The 15,000-nt window shown below is 51.3% G+C and overlaps 1 protein-coding gene across 3 annotated transcripts in view; it reads left to right on the plus strand.

Moving 5' to 3' along the window:
* The window catches only part of LOC129845457 (E3 ubiquitin-protein ligase RNF216-like), a 107,907-nt gene that overhangs the window by 84,295 nt on the left and 8,612 nt on the right, over positions 1 to 15,000 (plus strand). Inside the window, exons 14-15 of one of the 3 annotated variants that reach the window (XM_055913397.1) lie at positions 3,711 to 3,808; positions 13,978 to 14,200. In XM_055913397.1, coding sequence (XP_055769372.1) covers positions 3,711 to 3,808; positions 13,978 to 14,200 — 321 coding nt within the window. Of the gene's footprint in view, positions 1 to 3,710; positions 3,809 to 11,781; positions 11,890 to 13,072; positions 13,128 to 13,977; positions 14,201 to 15,000 lie in introns of those variants that run through there. The other 2 variants (XM_055913399.1, XM_055913398.1) reach the window with 2 other exon arrangements.

Below are 15,000 nucleotides of genomic sequence, written 5' to 3' on the forward strand. Positions count from 1 at the left end.
AGCCTCTCCAGTGGCAGTAGCAGTGCTAAATGCTGCTGTCTGTAGCAGCCTCTGCAGTGGTAGCAGTAGTAGCAGTGCTAAATGCTGCTGTCTGTAGCAGCCTCTGCAGTGGTAGCAGCAGTAGCAGTGCTAAATGCTGCTGTCTGTAGCAGCCTCTGCAGTGGTAGCAGCAGTAGCAGTGCTAAATGCTGCTGTGTGTAGCAGCCTCTGCAGTGGTAGTAGCAGTAGCAGTGCTAAATGCTGCTGTCTGTAGCAGCCTCTGCAGTGGTAGCAGCAGTAGCAGTGCTAAATGCTGCTGTCTGTAGCAGCCTCTGCAGTGGTAGTAGCAGTGCTAAATGCTGCTGTCTGTAGCAGCCTCTGCAGTGGTAGCAGCAGTAGCAGTGCTAAATGCTGCTGTCTGTAGCAGCCTCTGCAGTGGTAGCAGCAGTAGCAGTGCTAAATGCTGCTGTCTGTAGCAGCCTCTGCAGTGGTAGCAGCAGTAGCAGTGTTAAATGCTGCTGTCTGTAGCAGCCTCTGCAGTGGTAGCAGTAGTAGCAGTGCTAAATGCTGCTGTCTGTAGCAGCCTCTGCAGTGGTAGCAGTAGTAGCAGTGCTAAATGCTGCTGTCTGTAGCAGCCTCTGCAGTGGTAGTAGCAGTAGCAGTGGTAGCAGTAGTAGCAGTGCTAAATACTGCTGTCTGTAGCAGCCTCTGCAGTGGTAGCAGCAGTAGCAGTGCTAAATGCTGCTGTCTGTAGCAGCCTCTGCAGTGGTAGCAGTAGTAGCAGTGCTAAATGCTGCTGTCTGTAGCAGCCTCTGCAGTGGTAGCAGCAGTAGCAGTGCTAAATGCTGCTGTCTGTAGCAGCCTCTGCAGTGGTAGCAGCAGTAGCAGTGCTAAATGCTGCTGTCTGTAGCAGCCTCTGCAGTGGTAGCAGCAGTAGCAGTGCTAAATGCTGCTGTCTGTAGCAGCCTCTGCAGTGGTAGCAGTAGTAGCAGTGCTAAATGCTGCTGTCTGTAACAGCCTCTGCAGTGGTAGCAGTAGTAGCAGTGCTAAATGCTGCTGTCTGTAGCAGCCTCTGCAGTGGTAGTAGCAGTAGCAGTGCTAAATGCTGCTGTCTGTAGCAGCCTCTGCAGTGGTAGCAGCAGTAGCAGTGCTAAATGCTGCTGTCTGTAGCAGCCTCTGCAGTGGTAGCAGTAGTAGCAGTGCTAAATGCTGCTGTCTGTAGCAGCCTCTGCAGTGGTAGCAGTAGTAGCAGTGCTAAATGCTGCTGTCTGTAGCAGCCTCTGCAGTGGTAGCAGCAGTAGCAGTGCTAAATGCTGCTGTCTGTAGCAGCCTCTGCAGTGGTAGCAGTAGTAGCAGTGGTAGTAGCAGTAGCAGTGCTAAATGCTGCTGTCTGTAGCAGCCTCTGCAGTGGTAGTAGCAGTAGCAGTGCTAAATGCTGCTGTCTGTAGCAGCCTCTGCAGTGGTAGCAGCAGTAGCAGTGCTAAATGCTGCTGTCTGTAGCAGCCTCTGCAGTAGTAGCAGTAGTAGCAGTGCTAAATGCTGCTGTCTATAGCAGCCTCTGCAGTGGTAGTAGCAGTAGCAGTGCTAAATGCTGCTGTCTGTAGCAGCCTCTGCAGTGGTAGCAGCAGTAGCAGTGCTAAATGCTGCTGTCTGTAGCAGCCTCTGCAGTGGTAGCAGCAGTAGCAGTGCTAAATGCTGCTGTCTGTAGCAGCCTCTGCAGTGGTAGCAGCAGTAGCAGTGCTAAATGCTGCTGTCTGTAGCAGCCTCTGCAGTGGTAGCAGTAGTAGCAGTGCTAAATGCTGCTGTCTGTAGCAGCCTCTGCAGTGGTAGCAGTAGTAGCAGTGCTAAATGCTGCTGTCTGTAGCAGCCTCTGCAGTGGTAGCAGCAGTAGCAGTGTTAAATGCTGCTGTCTGTAGCAGCCTCTGCAGTGGTAGTAGCAGTAGCAGTGCTAAATGCTGCTGTGTGTAGCAGCCTCTGCAGTGGTAGCAGCAGTAGCAGTGCTAAATGCTGCTGTCTGTAGCAGCCTCTGCAGTGGTAGCAGTAGTAGCAGTGCTAAATGCTGCTGTCTGTAGCAGCCTCTGCAGTGGTAGCAGCAGTAGCAGTGCTAAATGCTGCTGTCTGTAGCAGCCTCTGCAGTGGTAGCAGCAGTAGCAGTGCTAAATGCTGCTGTCTGTAGCAGCCTCTGCAGTGGTAGCAGTGGTAGCAGTGCTAAATGCTGCTGTCTGTAGCAGCCTCTGCAGTGGTAGCAGCAGTAGCAGTGCTAAATGCTGCTGTCTGTAGCAGCCTCTGCAGTGGTAGCAGCAGTAGCAGTTCTAAATGCTGCTGTCTGTAGCAGCCTCTGCAGTGGTAGCAGCAGTAGCAGTGCTAAATGCTGCTGTCTGTAGCAGCCTCTGCAGTGGTAGCAGTAGTAGCAGTGCTAAATGCTGCTGTCTGTAGCAGCCTCTGCAGTGGTAGCAGCAGTAGCAGTGCTAAATGCTGCTGTCTGTAGCAGCCTCTGCAGTGGTACTAGCAGTAGCAGTGCTAAATGCTGCTGTCTGTAGCAGCCTCTGCAGTGGTACTAGCAGTAGTAGCAGTGCTAAATGCTGCTGTCTGTAGCAGCCTCTGCAGTAGTAGCAGCAGTAGCAGTGCTAAATGCTGCTGTCTGTAGCAGCCTCTGCAGTAGTAGCAGCAGTAGCAGTGCTAAATGCTGCTGTCTGTAGCAGCCTCTGCAGTGGTAGCAGCAGTGCTAAATGCTGCTGTCTGTAGCAGCCTCTGCAGTGGTAGCAGTAGTAGCAGTGCTAAATGCTGCTGTGTGTAGCAGAGTGGCTAGGGAACACTTGGTTTACGACATCGCCAAGGTAGACAACTCCCTTTTAAAACATTCCACTAGTTCTACTTTACAATCTCCACCCAGCCGTGCACTAGTTAGGAAGATATTTCCCCTCACCCCTCCCCTCCCCTCCCCTCCATTCCTCTCCTTTCCTCACCTCATCTCTCTCCTCCCCTCCCCTTCCCTCTCCTCCTTTCCTCTCCCGTCCCCTATTCTCCTCACCTCTCCCCTCTTTTCCATTATTTCTACAGTTTCCTTCCCTCCTCTCCCCTCTCTCCTCCCCCTCACCTCTCCTTTCCTCTCACCTCTCCTCCCCTTGCCTCGCCCCTCTCCTCCCTTCACCTCGCCCCTCCTTTCCTCTCCCGTCCCCTATTCTCCTCACCTCTCCCCTCTCCCCTCTTTTCCATTATTTCTACAGTTTCCTTCCCTCCTCTCCCCTCTCTTCCCCCTCACCTCTCCTCTCCACGCCCCTCACCTCATCTCTCTCCTCCCCTCTCCCCTCTCCTCCACCCTCACCTCTCCTTTCCTCTCACCTCTCCTCCCCTCCTCTCCTTTCCTCTCGCCTCCCCTCCCCTTGCCTCGCCCCTCTCCTCCCTTCACCTCGCCCCTCCTTTCCTCTCCCCTCCCCTCTCCTCCATTCCTCCCCTCCTCTCCTCTCCTCCTCCTCTCCTCCCCCTCACCTCTCTCCTCTTTTCCATTATTTCTCCTCTCCACTCAGGTCCCACTATTGTGTCCTGTATGTTGGATTTTGTAACCTGTGTTTTGATTGAGACGAGGGGAGGAGAACATGTGACCATCTCTGACATATTCATTTAGGGGGGTAACTTAAACCTTGGAAGCTACATTACTGTTTTTACCGAATCTCCCCCCTCTCCCTCTCTCCCCCCCTCTCCCTCTCTCCCCCCCTCCCCCCTCTCTCCAGGAGAGCTGTAGGAAGTGCCGTGTCCAGTGGAAGGAGCATGCTGGGAAGTCATGTGATCAGGTCATGGAACGAGATGAGATACGCATGAGGGTGGCCTTGTAAGTTACTGACCAGAGAGAGGGGTCCTTCCTCTCTCTCCCTAATGTTGATGTAAACCATGAGGGTGGCCTTGTAAGTGCCTGACCAGAGAGAGAGGGGTCCTTCCTCTCTCTCCCTAATGTTGATGTAAACCATGAGGGTGGCCTTGTAAGTGCCTGACCAGAGAGAGAGAGAGGGATCCTTCCTCTCTCTCCCTAATGTTGATGTAAACCATGAGGGTGGCCTTGTAAGTGCCTGACCAGAGAGAGAGAGAGGGGTCCTTCCTCTCTCTCCCTAATGTTGATGTAAACCATGAGGGTGGCCTTGTAAGTGCCTGACCAGAGAGAGGGGTCCTTCCTCTCTCTCCCTAATGTTGATGTAAACCATGAGGGTGGCCTTGTAAGTGCCTGACCAGAGAGAGGGGTCCTTCCTCTCTCTCCCTAATGTTGATGTAAACCATGAGGGTGGCCTTGTAAGTGCCTGACCAGAGAGAGGGGTCCTTCCTCTCTCTCCCTAATGTTGATGTAAACCATGAGGGTGGCCTTGTAAGTGCCTGACCAGAGAGAGTGGGGTCCTTCCTCTCTCTCCCTAATGTTGATGTAAACCATGAGGGTGGCCTTGTAAGTGCCTGACCAGAGAGAGTGGGGTCCTTCCTCTCTCTCCCTAATGTTGATGTAAACCATGAGGGTGGCCTTGTAAGTTACTGACCAGAGAGAGGGGTCCTTCCTCTCTCTCCCTAATGTTGATGTAAACCATGAGGGTGGCCTTGTAAGTGCCTGACCAGAGAGAGAGGGGTCCTTCCTCTCTCTCCCTAATGTTGATGTAAACCATGAGGGTGGCCTTGTAAGTGCCTGACCAGAGAGAGAGGTCCTTCCTCTCTCTCCCTAATGTTGATGTAAACCATGAGGGTGGCCTTGTAAGTGCCTGACCAGAGAGAGAGGGGTCCTTCCTCTCTCTCCCTAATGTTGATGTAAACCATGAGGGTGGCCTTGTAAGTGCCTGACCAGAGAGAGAGGTCCTTCCTCTCTCTCCCTAGTGTTGATGTAAACCATGAGGGTGGCCTTGTAAGTGCCTGACCAGAGAGAGGGGTCCTTCCTCTCTCTCCCTAGTGTTGATGTAAACCATGAGGGTGGCCTTGTAAGTGCCTGACCAGAGAGAGAGGGGTCCTTGCTATCTCTCCCTCCCTAATGGTTCATTTTAGCTCAAACACAGACCACCGGGAAGTTTTAAACCTTGTCAGATGTCTCGTGAAAACCAAGTGTACAATGACCTTGTTGTCTCTCTGGGCTGTGATTGGTCACAGGGCCGACCTAGTGACATATCAGCTGTGGAGTCTGTACAATGACCTTGTTGACTCTCTGGGCTGTGATTGGTCACAGGGCCGACCTAGTGACATATCAGCTGTGGAGTCTGTACAATGACCTTGTTGTCTCTCTGGGCTGTGATTGGTCACAGGGCCGACCTAGTGACATATCAGCTGTGGAGTCTGTACAATGACCTTGTTGTCTCTCTGGGCTGTGATTGGTCACAGGGCCGACCTAGTGACATATCGGCTGTGGAGTCTGTACAATGACCTTGTTGACTCTCTGGGCTGTGATTGGTCACAGGGCCGACCTAGTGACATATCAGCTGTGGAGTCTGTACAATGACCTTGTTGACTCTCTGGGCTGTGATTGGTCACAGGGCCGACCTAGTGACATATCAGCTGTGGAGTCTGTACAATGACCTTGTTGTCTCTCTGGGCTGTGATTGGTCACAGGGCCGACCTAGTGACATATCAGCTGTGGAGTCTGTACAATGACCTTGTTGTCTCTCTGGGCTGTGATTGGTCACAGGTTCCGACCTAGTGACATATCAGCTGTGGAGTCTGTACAATGACCTTGTTGACTCTCTGTGCTGTGATTGGTCACAGGTTCCGACCTAGTGACATATCAGCTGTGGAGTCTTCTCTTTCACCGACACCACACTGTCAACGTTGGTTCAACATTCATGCCGATTTATCTTCTTCGTGGAAATCTTGAAATGGACTCGTTGGTGTGACCTGCCCTTTTTATGTCCGTATGCCCATATATGGGCACTAAGTTGCACCAAAGATTGTATGGTACGGCTGGAAAGCCAAGATCCCCAGTTTTCAGGAGAACCCCCTGTATTCGAGGATAGGGGATTACCGTTCTCGTTTTAGACCAAATTGAATAAAACATTTTATTGGAAATGTAAGTGGTTAATGTGGTCCATGCGGATGCCTGGCCAGAAAGAGGGGTCCTCGTCTGTCCCTTTTGCTCCCCTTTAAAACTGGTGCTGTTGAACCCAATTCTGGTGCTGTAGAACCCAATCCTGGTGCTGTAGAACGCTGTAGAACCCAATCCTGGTGCTGTAGAACGCTGTAGAACCCAATCCTGGTGCTGTAGAACCCAATTCTGGTGCTGTAGAACCCAATTCTGGTGCTGTAGAACCCAATCCTGGTGCTGTAGAACCCAATCCTGGTGCTGTAGAACCCAATCCTGGTGCTGTAGAACCCAATCCTGGTGCTGTAGAACCCAATTCTGGTCTTGTAGAACCAAAGGGTGTGTTCAGGGAAAACTAAAATGGGTTTCCCTTTGAGTGTCCTGGACTAGGATAACACTGCCCTACAACCTTCCTTTGGGTCTCCTGGACTAGGACAACACTGAGACCTAAAACCTTCCTTTGGGTCTCCTAGACTAGGACAACACTGAGACCTAAAACCTTCCTTTGGGTCTCCTGGACTAGGATAACACTGAGACCTAAAACCTTCCTTTGGGTCTCCTAGACTAGGACAACACTGAGACCTAAAACCTTCCTTTGGGTCTCCTGGACTAGGACAACACTGATACCTAAAACCTTCCTTTGGGTCTCCTGGACTAGGATAACACTGAGACCTAAAACCTTCCTTTGGGTCTCCTAGACTAGGATAACACTGATACCTAAAACCTTCCTTTGGGTCTCCTGGACTAGGACAACACAGAGACCTAAAACCTTCCTTTGGGTCTCCTGGACTAGGATAACACTGAGACCTAAAACCTTCCTTTGGGTCTCCTGGACTAGGACAACACTGAGACCTAAAACCTTCCTTTGGGTCTCCTAGACTAGGACAACACAGAGACCTAAAACCTTCCTTTGGGTCTCCTGGACTAGGATAACACTGAGACCTAAAACCTTCCTTTGGGTCTCCTGGACTAGGACAACACTGAGACCTAAAACCTTCCTTTGGGTCTCCTGGACTAGGATAACACTGAGACCTAAAACCTTCCTTTGGGTCTCCTGGACTAGGATAACACTGATACCTAAAACCTTCCTTTGGGTCTCCTGGACTAGGATAACACTGAGACCTAAAACCTTCCTTTGGGTCTCCTGGACTAGGACAACACTGAGACCTAAAACCTTCCTTTGGGTCTCCTGGACTAGGATAACACTGATACCTACAACCTTCCTTTGGGTCTCCTGGACTAGGATAACACTGAGACCTAAAACCTTCCTTTGGGTCTCCTGGACTAGGACAACACTGATACCTAAAACCTTCCTTTGGGTCTCCTAGACTAGGATAACACTGCCCTACAACCTTCCTTTGGGTCTCCTGGACTAGGACAACACTGAGACCTAAAACCTTCCTTTGGGTCTCCTGGACTAGGATAACACTGAGACCTAAAACCTTCCTTTGGGTCTCCTGGACTAGGATAACACTGAGACCTAAAACCTTCCTTTGGGTCTCCTGGACTAGGATAACACTGAGACCTAAAACCTTCCTTTGGGTCTCCTGGACTAGGATAACACTGCCCTAAAACCTTCCTTTGTGTCTCCTGGACTAGGATAACACTGAGACCTAAAACCTTCCTTTGGGTCTCCTGGACTAGGATAACACAGAGACCTAAAACCTTCCTTTGGGTCTCCTGGACTAGGATAACACTGAGACCTAAAACCTTCCTTTGGGTCTCCTAGACAAGGATAACCCTGAGACCTAAAACCTTCCTTTGGGTCTCCTAGACTAGGATAACACTGATACCTAAAACCTTCCTTTGGGTCTCCTGGACTAGGACAACACTGCCCTACAACCTTCCTTTGGGTCTCCTGGACTAGGATAACACTGAGACCTAAAACCTTCCTTTGGGTCTCCTGGACTAGGACAACACTGCCCTACAACCTTCCTTTGGGTCTCCTGGACTAGGACAACACTGAGACCTAAAACCTTCCTTTGGGTCTCCTGGACTAGGACAACACTGAGACCTAAAACCTTCCTTTGGGTCTCCTGGACTAGGACAACACAGAGACCTAAAACCTTCCTTTGGGTCTCCTGGACTAGGACAACACTGAGACCTAAAACCTTCCTTTGGGTCTCCTGGACTAGGATAACACAGAGACCTAAAACCTTCCTTTGGGTCTCCTGGACTAGGACAACACTGAGACCTAAAACCTTCCTTTGGGTCTCCTGGACTAGGATAACACAGAGACCTAAAACCTTCCTTTGGGTCTCCTGGACTAGGACAACACTGAGACCTAAAACCTTCCTTTGGGTCTCCTGGACTAGGATAACACTGAGACCTAAAACCTTCCTTTGGGTCTCCTGGACTAGGATAACATTGAGACCTAAAACCTTCCTATGGGTCTCCTGGACTAGGACAACACTGCCCTAAAACCTTCCTTTGGGTCTCCTGGACTAGGATAACACTGAGACCTAAAACCTTCCTTTGGGTCTCCTGGACTAGGACAACACTGATACCTAAAACCCTCCTTTGGGTCTCCTGGACTAGGATAACACTGCCCTAAAACCTTCCTTTGGGTCTCCTGGACTAGGACAACACTGCCCTACAACCTTCCTTTGGGTCTCCTGGACTAGGACAACACTGATACCTAAAACCCTCCTTTGGGTCTCCTGGACTAGGATAACACTGATACCTAAAACCCTCCTTTGGGTCTCCTGGACTAGGATAACACTGAGACCTAAAACCTTCCTTTGGGTCTCCTGGACTAGGACAACACTGATACCTAAAACCTTCCTTTGGGTCTCCTGGACTAGGATAACACTGCCCTACAACCTTCCTTTGGGTCTCCTGGACTAGGATAACACTGAGACCTAAAACCTTCCTTTGGGTCTCCTAGACTAGGATAACACTGATACCTAAAACCTTCCTTTGGGTCTCCTAGACTAGGATAACACTGATACCTAAAACCTTCCTTTGGGTCTCCTAGACTAGGATAACACTGAGACCTAAAACCTTCCTTTGGGTCTCCTAGACTAGGATAACACTGATACCTAAAACCTTCCTTTGGGTCTCCTGGACTAGGACAACACTGATACCTAAAACCTTCCTTTGGGTCTCCTGGACTAGGACAACACTGAGACCTAAAACCTTCCGTTGGGTCTCCTGGACTAGGATAACACTGAGACCTAAAACCTTCCTTTGGGTCTCATAGACTAGGATAACACTGATACCTAAAACCTTCCTTTGGGTCTCCTGGACTAGGACAACACTGCCCTACAACCTTCCTTTGGGTCTCCTGGACTAGGACAACACTGAGACCTACAACCTTCCTTTGGGTCTCCTGGACTAGGACAACACTGATACCTAAAACCTTCCTATGGGTCTCCTGGACTAGGATAACACTGACCTAAAACCTTCCTTTGAGTCTCCTGGACTAGGACAACACTGAGACCTAAAACCTTCCTTTGGGTCTCCTGGACTAGGATAACACTGACCTAAAACCTTCCTTTGGGTCTCCTGGACTAGGACAACACAGAGACCTAAAACCTTCCTTTGGGTCTCCTAGACTAGGATAACACTGAGACCTAAAACCTTCCTTTGGGTCTCCTGGACTAGGATAACACTGACCTAAAACCTTCCTTTGGGTCTCCTGGACTAGGATAACACTGAGACCTAAAACCTTCCTTTGGGTCTCCTGGACTAGGACAACACTGAGACCTAAAACCTTCCGTTGGGTCTCCTGGACTAGGATAACACTGAGACCTAAAACCTTCCTTTGGGTCTCCTAGACTAGGATAACACTGATACCTAAAACCTTCCTTTGGGTCTCCTGGACTAGGACAACACTGCCCTACAACCTTCCTTTGGGTCTCCTGGACTAGGACAACACAGAGACCTAAAACCTTCCTTTGGGTCTCCTGGACTAGGATAACACTGCCCTAAAACCTTCCTTTGGGTCTCCTAGACTAGGATAACACTGAGACCTAAAACCTTCCTTTGGGTCTCCTGGACTAGGACAACACTGCCCTACAACCTTCCTTTGGGTCTCCTGGACTAGGATAACACTGAGACCTAAAACCTTCCTTTGAGTCTCCTGGACTAGGATAACACTGATACCTAAAACCTTCCTTTGGGTCTCCTGGACTAGGATAACACTGACCTAAAACCTTCCTTTGAGTCTCCTGGACTAGGATAACACTGAGACCTAAAACCTTCCTTTGAGTCTCCTAGACTAGGATAACAATTTAACTTTAGTCCGTCCCCTCGCCCCGACCCGGGCGCGAACCAGGGACCCTCTGCACACATCAACAACAGTCACCCACGAAGCATCGTTACCCATCGCTCCACAAAAGCCGTGGCCCTTGCAGAACAAGGGGAACCACTACTTCAAGGTCTCAGAGCGAGTGACGTCACCGATTGAAGCGCTATTAGCGCGCACCACCGCTAACTAGCTAGCCATTTCACATCGGTTACACTAGGATAACACTGGGACCTAAAACCTTCTATTCTAAACTATTAGTCTACACCTGGTCCTAGAGAGCTGCCGGGCGCGCAGGCTTTAGTTCCAACCCTGCTCTAACACGGTTCCCATCCAGCTCTTAGGTTCTGTTATCAGGGGTGTATTCATTAGTGAACAACGTAGCAAAGAGTTTTGCATTGAAAATGAGTGTTTCTAAAAATGGCCGAACCCGGTTGGTTCGTCGTTCATAGTGAATACACCCCAGGTGTTAGTGCAGGGTTGGAGCTAAACGCCTGCTCTGTGTCCTGTTCCTCTCACAACAGAGAGGGTACTGGGTAAACAGCTCTTTTCCTCGGATGACTGGGCAGGAAGTTTAGCAGGCGGATGCTTCCTGTCTCTCCACACACACACACAGTGTTAATACACTCACTAGAAACACACTTACCACACACGTCCAGTACTTCCTGTTGTTGCTGTCCACAGCTCCTCAGACTTCCTGCAGCTGACAGACAGGAAGTAGCCTGCCAGAACCATCAGATCTGACTATTCAGGCTCCCAACTAGCGTCCCAACTGGGGTATCAACTAGGGTCCTAACTAGGGTCTCAACTAGGGCACTAACTAGGGTCCTAACTAGGGTCCCATCTGGGGTCTCAACTAGCGTCCCATCTGGGGTCTCAACTGGGGTCCTAACTAGGGTCTCAACTAGGGCACTAACTAGGGTCCCATCTGGGGTCTCAACTAGCGTCCCAACTAGCGTCCCATCTGGGGTCTCAACTGGGGTCTCAACTAGGGCACTAACTAGGGTCCTAACTCCTCTATCCCCTACAGTGAGGAGCGGATGACAGCAGCACGGGTCAGGAAGTGTGGAACAGGTCCTAACTAGGGTCCTAACTAGGGCACTAACTAGGGCACTAACTAGGGTCCTAACTAGGGCACTAACTAGGGCACTAACTAGGGTCCTAACTAGGGTCTCAACTAGAGCACTAACTAGGGTCCTAACTAGGGCCCTAACTAGGGTCCTAACTCCTCTCTATCCCCTACAGTGAGGAGCGGATGACAGCAGCGCGGGTCAGGAAGTGTTGAACAGGTCTGGTGTTGGGTCCTAACTAGGGTCCTAACTAGGGTCCTAACTGGGGTCCTAACTGGGGTCCCATCTGGGGTATCAACTAGCGTCCCATCTGGGGTCTCAACTGGGGTCCTAACTGGGGTCCTAACTAGAGTCCTAACTGGGGTCCTAACTGGGGTCCTAACTGGGGTCCTAACTGGGGTCCTAACTGGGGTCCTAACTAGGGTCCTAACCCTCTCTATCCCCTACAGTGAGGAGAGGATGACGGCGGCGCGGGTCAGGAAGTGTGTGAAGTGTGGAACAGGTCCTAACTAGGGTCCTAACTAGGGTCCTAACTAGGGTCCTAACTGGGGTCCTAACTAGGGCACTAACTGGGGTCCTAACTGGGGTCCTAACTAGGGTCCTAACTAGGGTCCTAACTGGGGTCCTAACTAGGGCACTAACTGGGGTCCTAACTGGGGTCCTAACTGGGGTCCTAACTGGGGTCCTAACTAGGGTCCTAACTGGGGTCCTAACTAGGGTCCTAACTGGGGTCCTAACTAGGGCACTAACTGGGGTCCTAACTAGGGCACTAACTAGGGTCCTAACTGGGGTCCTAACTAGGGTCCTAACTGGGGTCCTAACTAGGGCACTAACTGGGGTCCTAACTAGGGTCCTAACTGGGGTCCTAACTAGGGTCCTAACTGGGGTCCTAACTAGGGCACTAACTAGGGCACTAACTAGGGTCCTAACTAGGGTCCTAACTAGGGTCCTAACTGGGGGCCTAACTAGGGTCCTAACTAGGGTCCTAACTAGGGTCCTAACTGGGGTCCTAACTAGGGTCCTAACTGGGGTCCTAACTAGGGCACTAACTGGGGTCCTAACTAGGGTCCTAACTGGGGTCCTAACTAGGGTCCTAACTGGGGTCCTAACTAGGGCACTAACTAGGGCACTAACTAGGGTCCTAACTAGGGTCCTAACTAGGGTCCTAACTGGGGTCCTAACTAGGGTCCTAACTAGGGTCCTAACTGGGGTCCTAACTAGGGTCCTAACTGGGGTCCTAACTAGGGTCCTAACTGGGGTCCTAACTAGGGTCCTAACTAGGGTCCTAACTAGGGTCCTAACTGGGGTCCTAACTAGGGTCCTAACTGGGGTCCTAACTAGGGTCCTAACTGGGGTCCTAACTAGGGTCCTAACTAGGGTCCTAACTAGGGCACTAACTAGGGTCCTAACTGGGGTCCTAACTAGGGCACTAACTGGGGTCCTAACTGGGGTCCTAACTAGGGTCCTAACTAGGGTCCTAACTGGGGTCCTAACTAGGGTCCTAACTGGGGTCCTAACTAGGGTCCTAACTAGGGTCCTAACTAGGGCACTAACTAGGGCACTAACTAGGGTCCTAACTGGGGTCCTAACTAGGGCACTAACTGGGGTCCTAACTGGGGTCCTAACTGGGGTCCTAACTAGGGTCCTAACTGGGGTCCTAACTGGGGTCCTAACTAGGGTCCTAACTAGGGTCCTAACTAGGGTCCTAACTAGGGTCCTAACCCTCTCTGTCCCCTACAGTGAGGAGCGGATGACGGCGGCGCGGGTCAGGAAGTGTTGAACAGGTCTGGTGTTGGGTCCTAACTAGGGTCCTAACTAGGGTCCTAACTGGGGTCCTAACTAGGGTCCTAACTAGGGTCCTAACTAGGGTCCTAACTGGGGTCCTAACTAGGGTCCTAACTAGGGTCCTAACTGGGGTCCTAACTAGGGTCCTAACTGGGGTCCTAACTGGGGTCCTAACTGGGGTCCTAACTGGGGTCCTAACTAGGGTCTTAACTGGGGTCCTAACTGGGGTCCTAACTGGGGTCCTAACTAGGGTCCTAACTAGGGTCCTAACTGGGGTCCTAACTAGGGTCCTAACTGGGGTCCTAACTGGGGTCCTAACTGGGGTCCTAACTGGGGTCCTAACTGGGGTCCTAACTGGGGTCCTAACTAGGGTCCTAACTGGGGTCCTAACTAGGGTCCTAACTAGGGTCCTAACTGGGGCCCTAACTAGGGTCCTAACTAGGGTCCTAACTAGGGTCCTAACCCTCTCTGTCCCCTACAGTGAGGAGAGGATGACGGCGGCGCGGGTCAGGAAGTGTTGAACAGGTCTGGTGTTGGGTCCTAACTAGGGTCCTAACTAGGGTCCTAACTAGGGTCCTAACTGGGGTCCTAACTAGGGCACTAACTGGGGTCCTAACTAGGGTCCTAACTAGGGTCCTAACTAGGGTCCTAACTGGGGTCCTAACTGGGGTCCTAACTAGGGTCCTAACCCCTCTCTGTCCCCTACAGTGAGGAGAGGATGACGGCGGCGCGGGTCAGGAAGTGTGTGAAGTGTGGAACAGGTCCTAACTAGGGTCCTAACTAGGGTCCTAACTAGGGTCCTAACTAGGGTCCTAACTGGGGTCCTAACTAGGGTCCTAACCCCTCTCTGTCCCCTACAGTGAGGAGAGGATGACGGCGGCGCGGGTCAGGAAGTGTGTGAAGTGTGGAACAGGTCTGGTGAAGTCTGAGGGCTGTAACAGGATGTGGTGTCGTTGTGGAGGCTACATGTGTTACCTGTGCCGAGAGCCAATCAGTGGATACAACCACTTCTGTCAACACGCCCGTTCACCTGGCGCTCCCTGTAGACACTGTCGCAAGTGTTCCCTCTGGACGGACCCCACGGTGAGCACACACACACACACACACAGACCCCACGGTGAGAACACACACACACACACTCCACAGTAACACACACACGAACACAGACCCCACGGTGAACACACACCCTACCTATTATATACAGAGCCTTCGGAAAGTATTCAGACCCCTTGACTTTTTGTTACTCCTTTTACACATTTTGTTACGGAACACAAGCATTTCACTACACCCGCAATAACATCTGCATGTGACCAATAACATTCTATTTGGTTATCAAACCTCTCCTCTGGGAGAGCCGTCCCCGAGGAGAGGTTTGAGAACCACTGGCCAAGAGCATATAACGTTAGCCCAGCGCTAACTTCAGTAGCAACGTTAGCCCAGCGCTAACGGCAGTAGCAACGTTAGCCCAGCGCTAACTTCAGTAGCAACGTTAGCCCAGCGCTAACTTCAGTAGCAACGTTAGCCCAGCGCTAACGGCAGTAGCAACGTTAGCCCAGCGCTAACGGCAGTAGCAACGTTAGCCCAGCGCTAACGGCAGTAGCAACGTTAGCCCAGCGCTAACGGCAGTAGCAACGTTAGCCCAGCGCTAACGGCAGTAGCAACGTTAGCCCAGCGCTAACGGCAGTAGCCACGTTAGCCCAGCGCTAACGGCAGTAGCCAAGTTAGCCCAACAAAGAGCACACGCTAGCCAACCAAGGCGTTCTTGGCCAACAGCTGCTTTCATCCAAAGTGACTTAGTCATGCGTGCGTACATTTTGCGTATGGGTGGTCCCGGGAATCGAACCCACTACCCTGCCGTTGCTAGCACCATGCTCTACCAGCTG

This window comes from Salvelinus fontinalis, unplaced genomic scaffold (assembly GCF_029448725.1).
Source record: "Salvelinus fontinalis isolate EN_2023a unplaced genomic scaffold, ASM2944872v1 scaffold_0310, whole genome shotgun sequence".
NCBI classification, from domain to species: Eukaryota; Metazoa; Chordata; class Actinopteri; order Salmoniformes; family Salmonidae; genus Salvelinus; species Salvelinus fontinalis.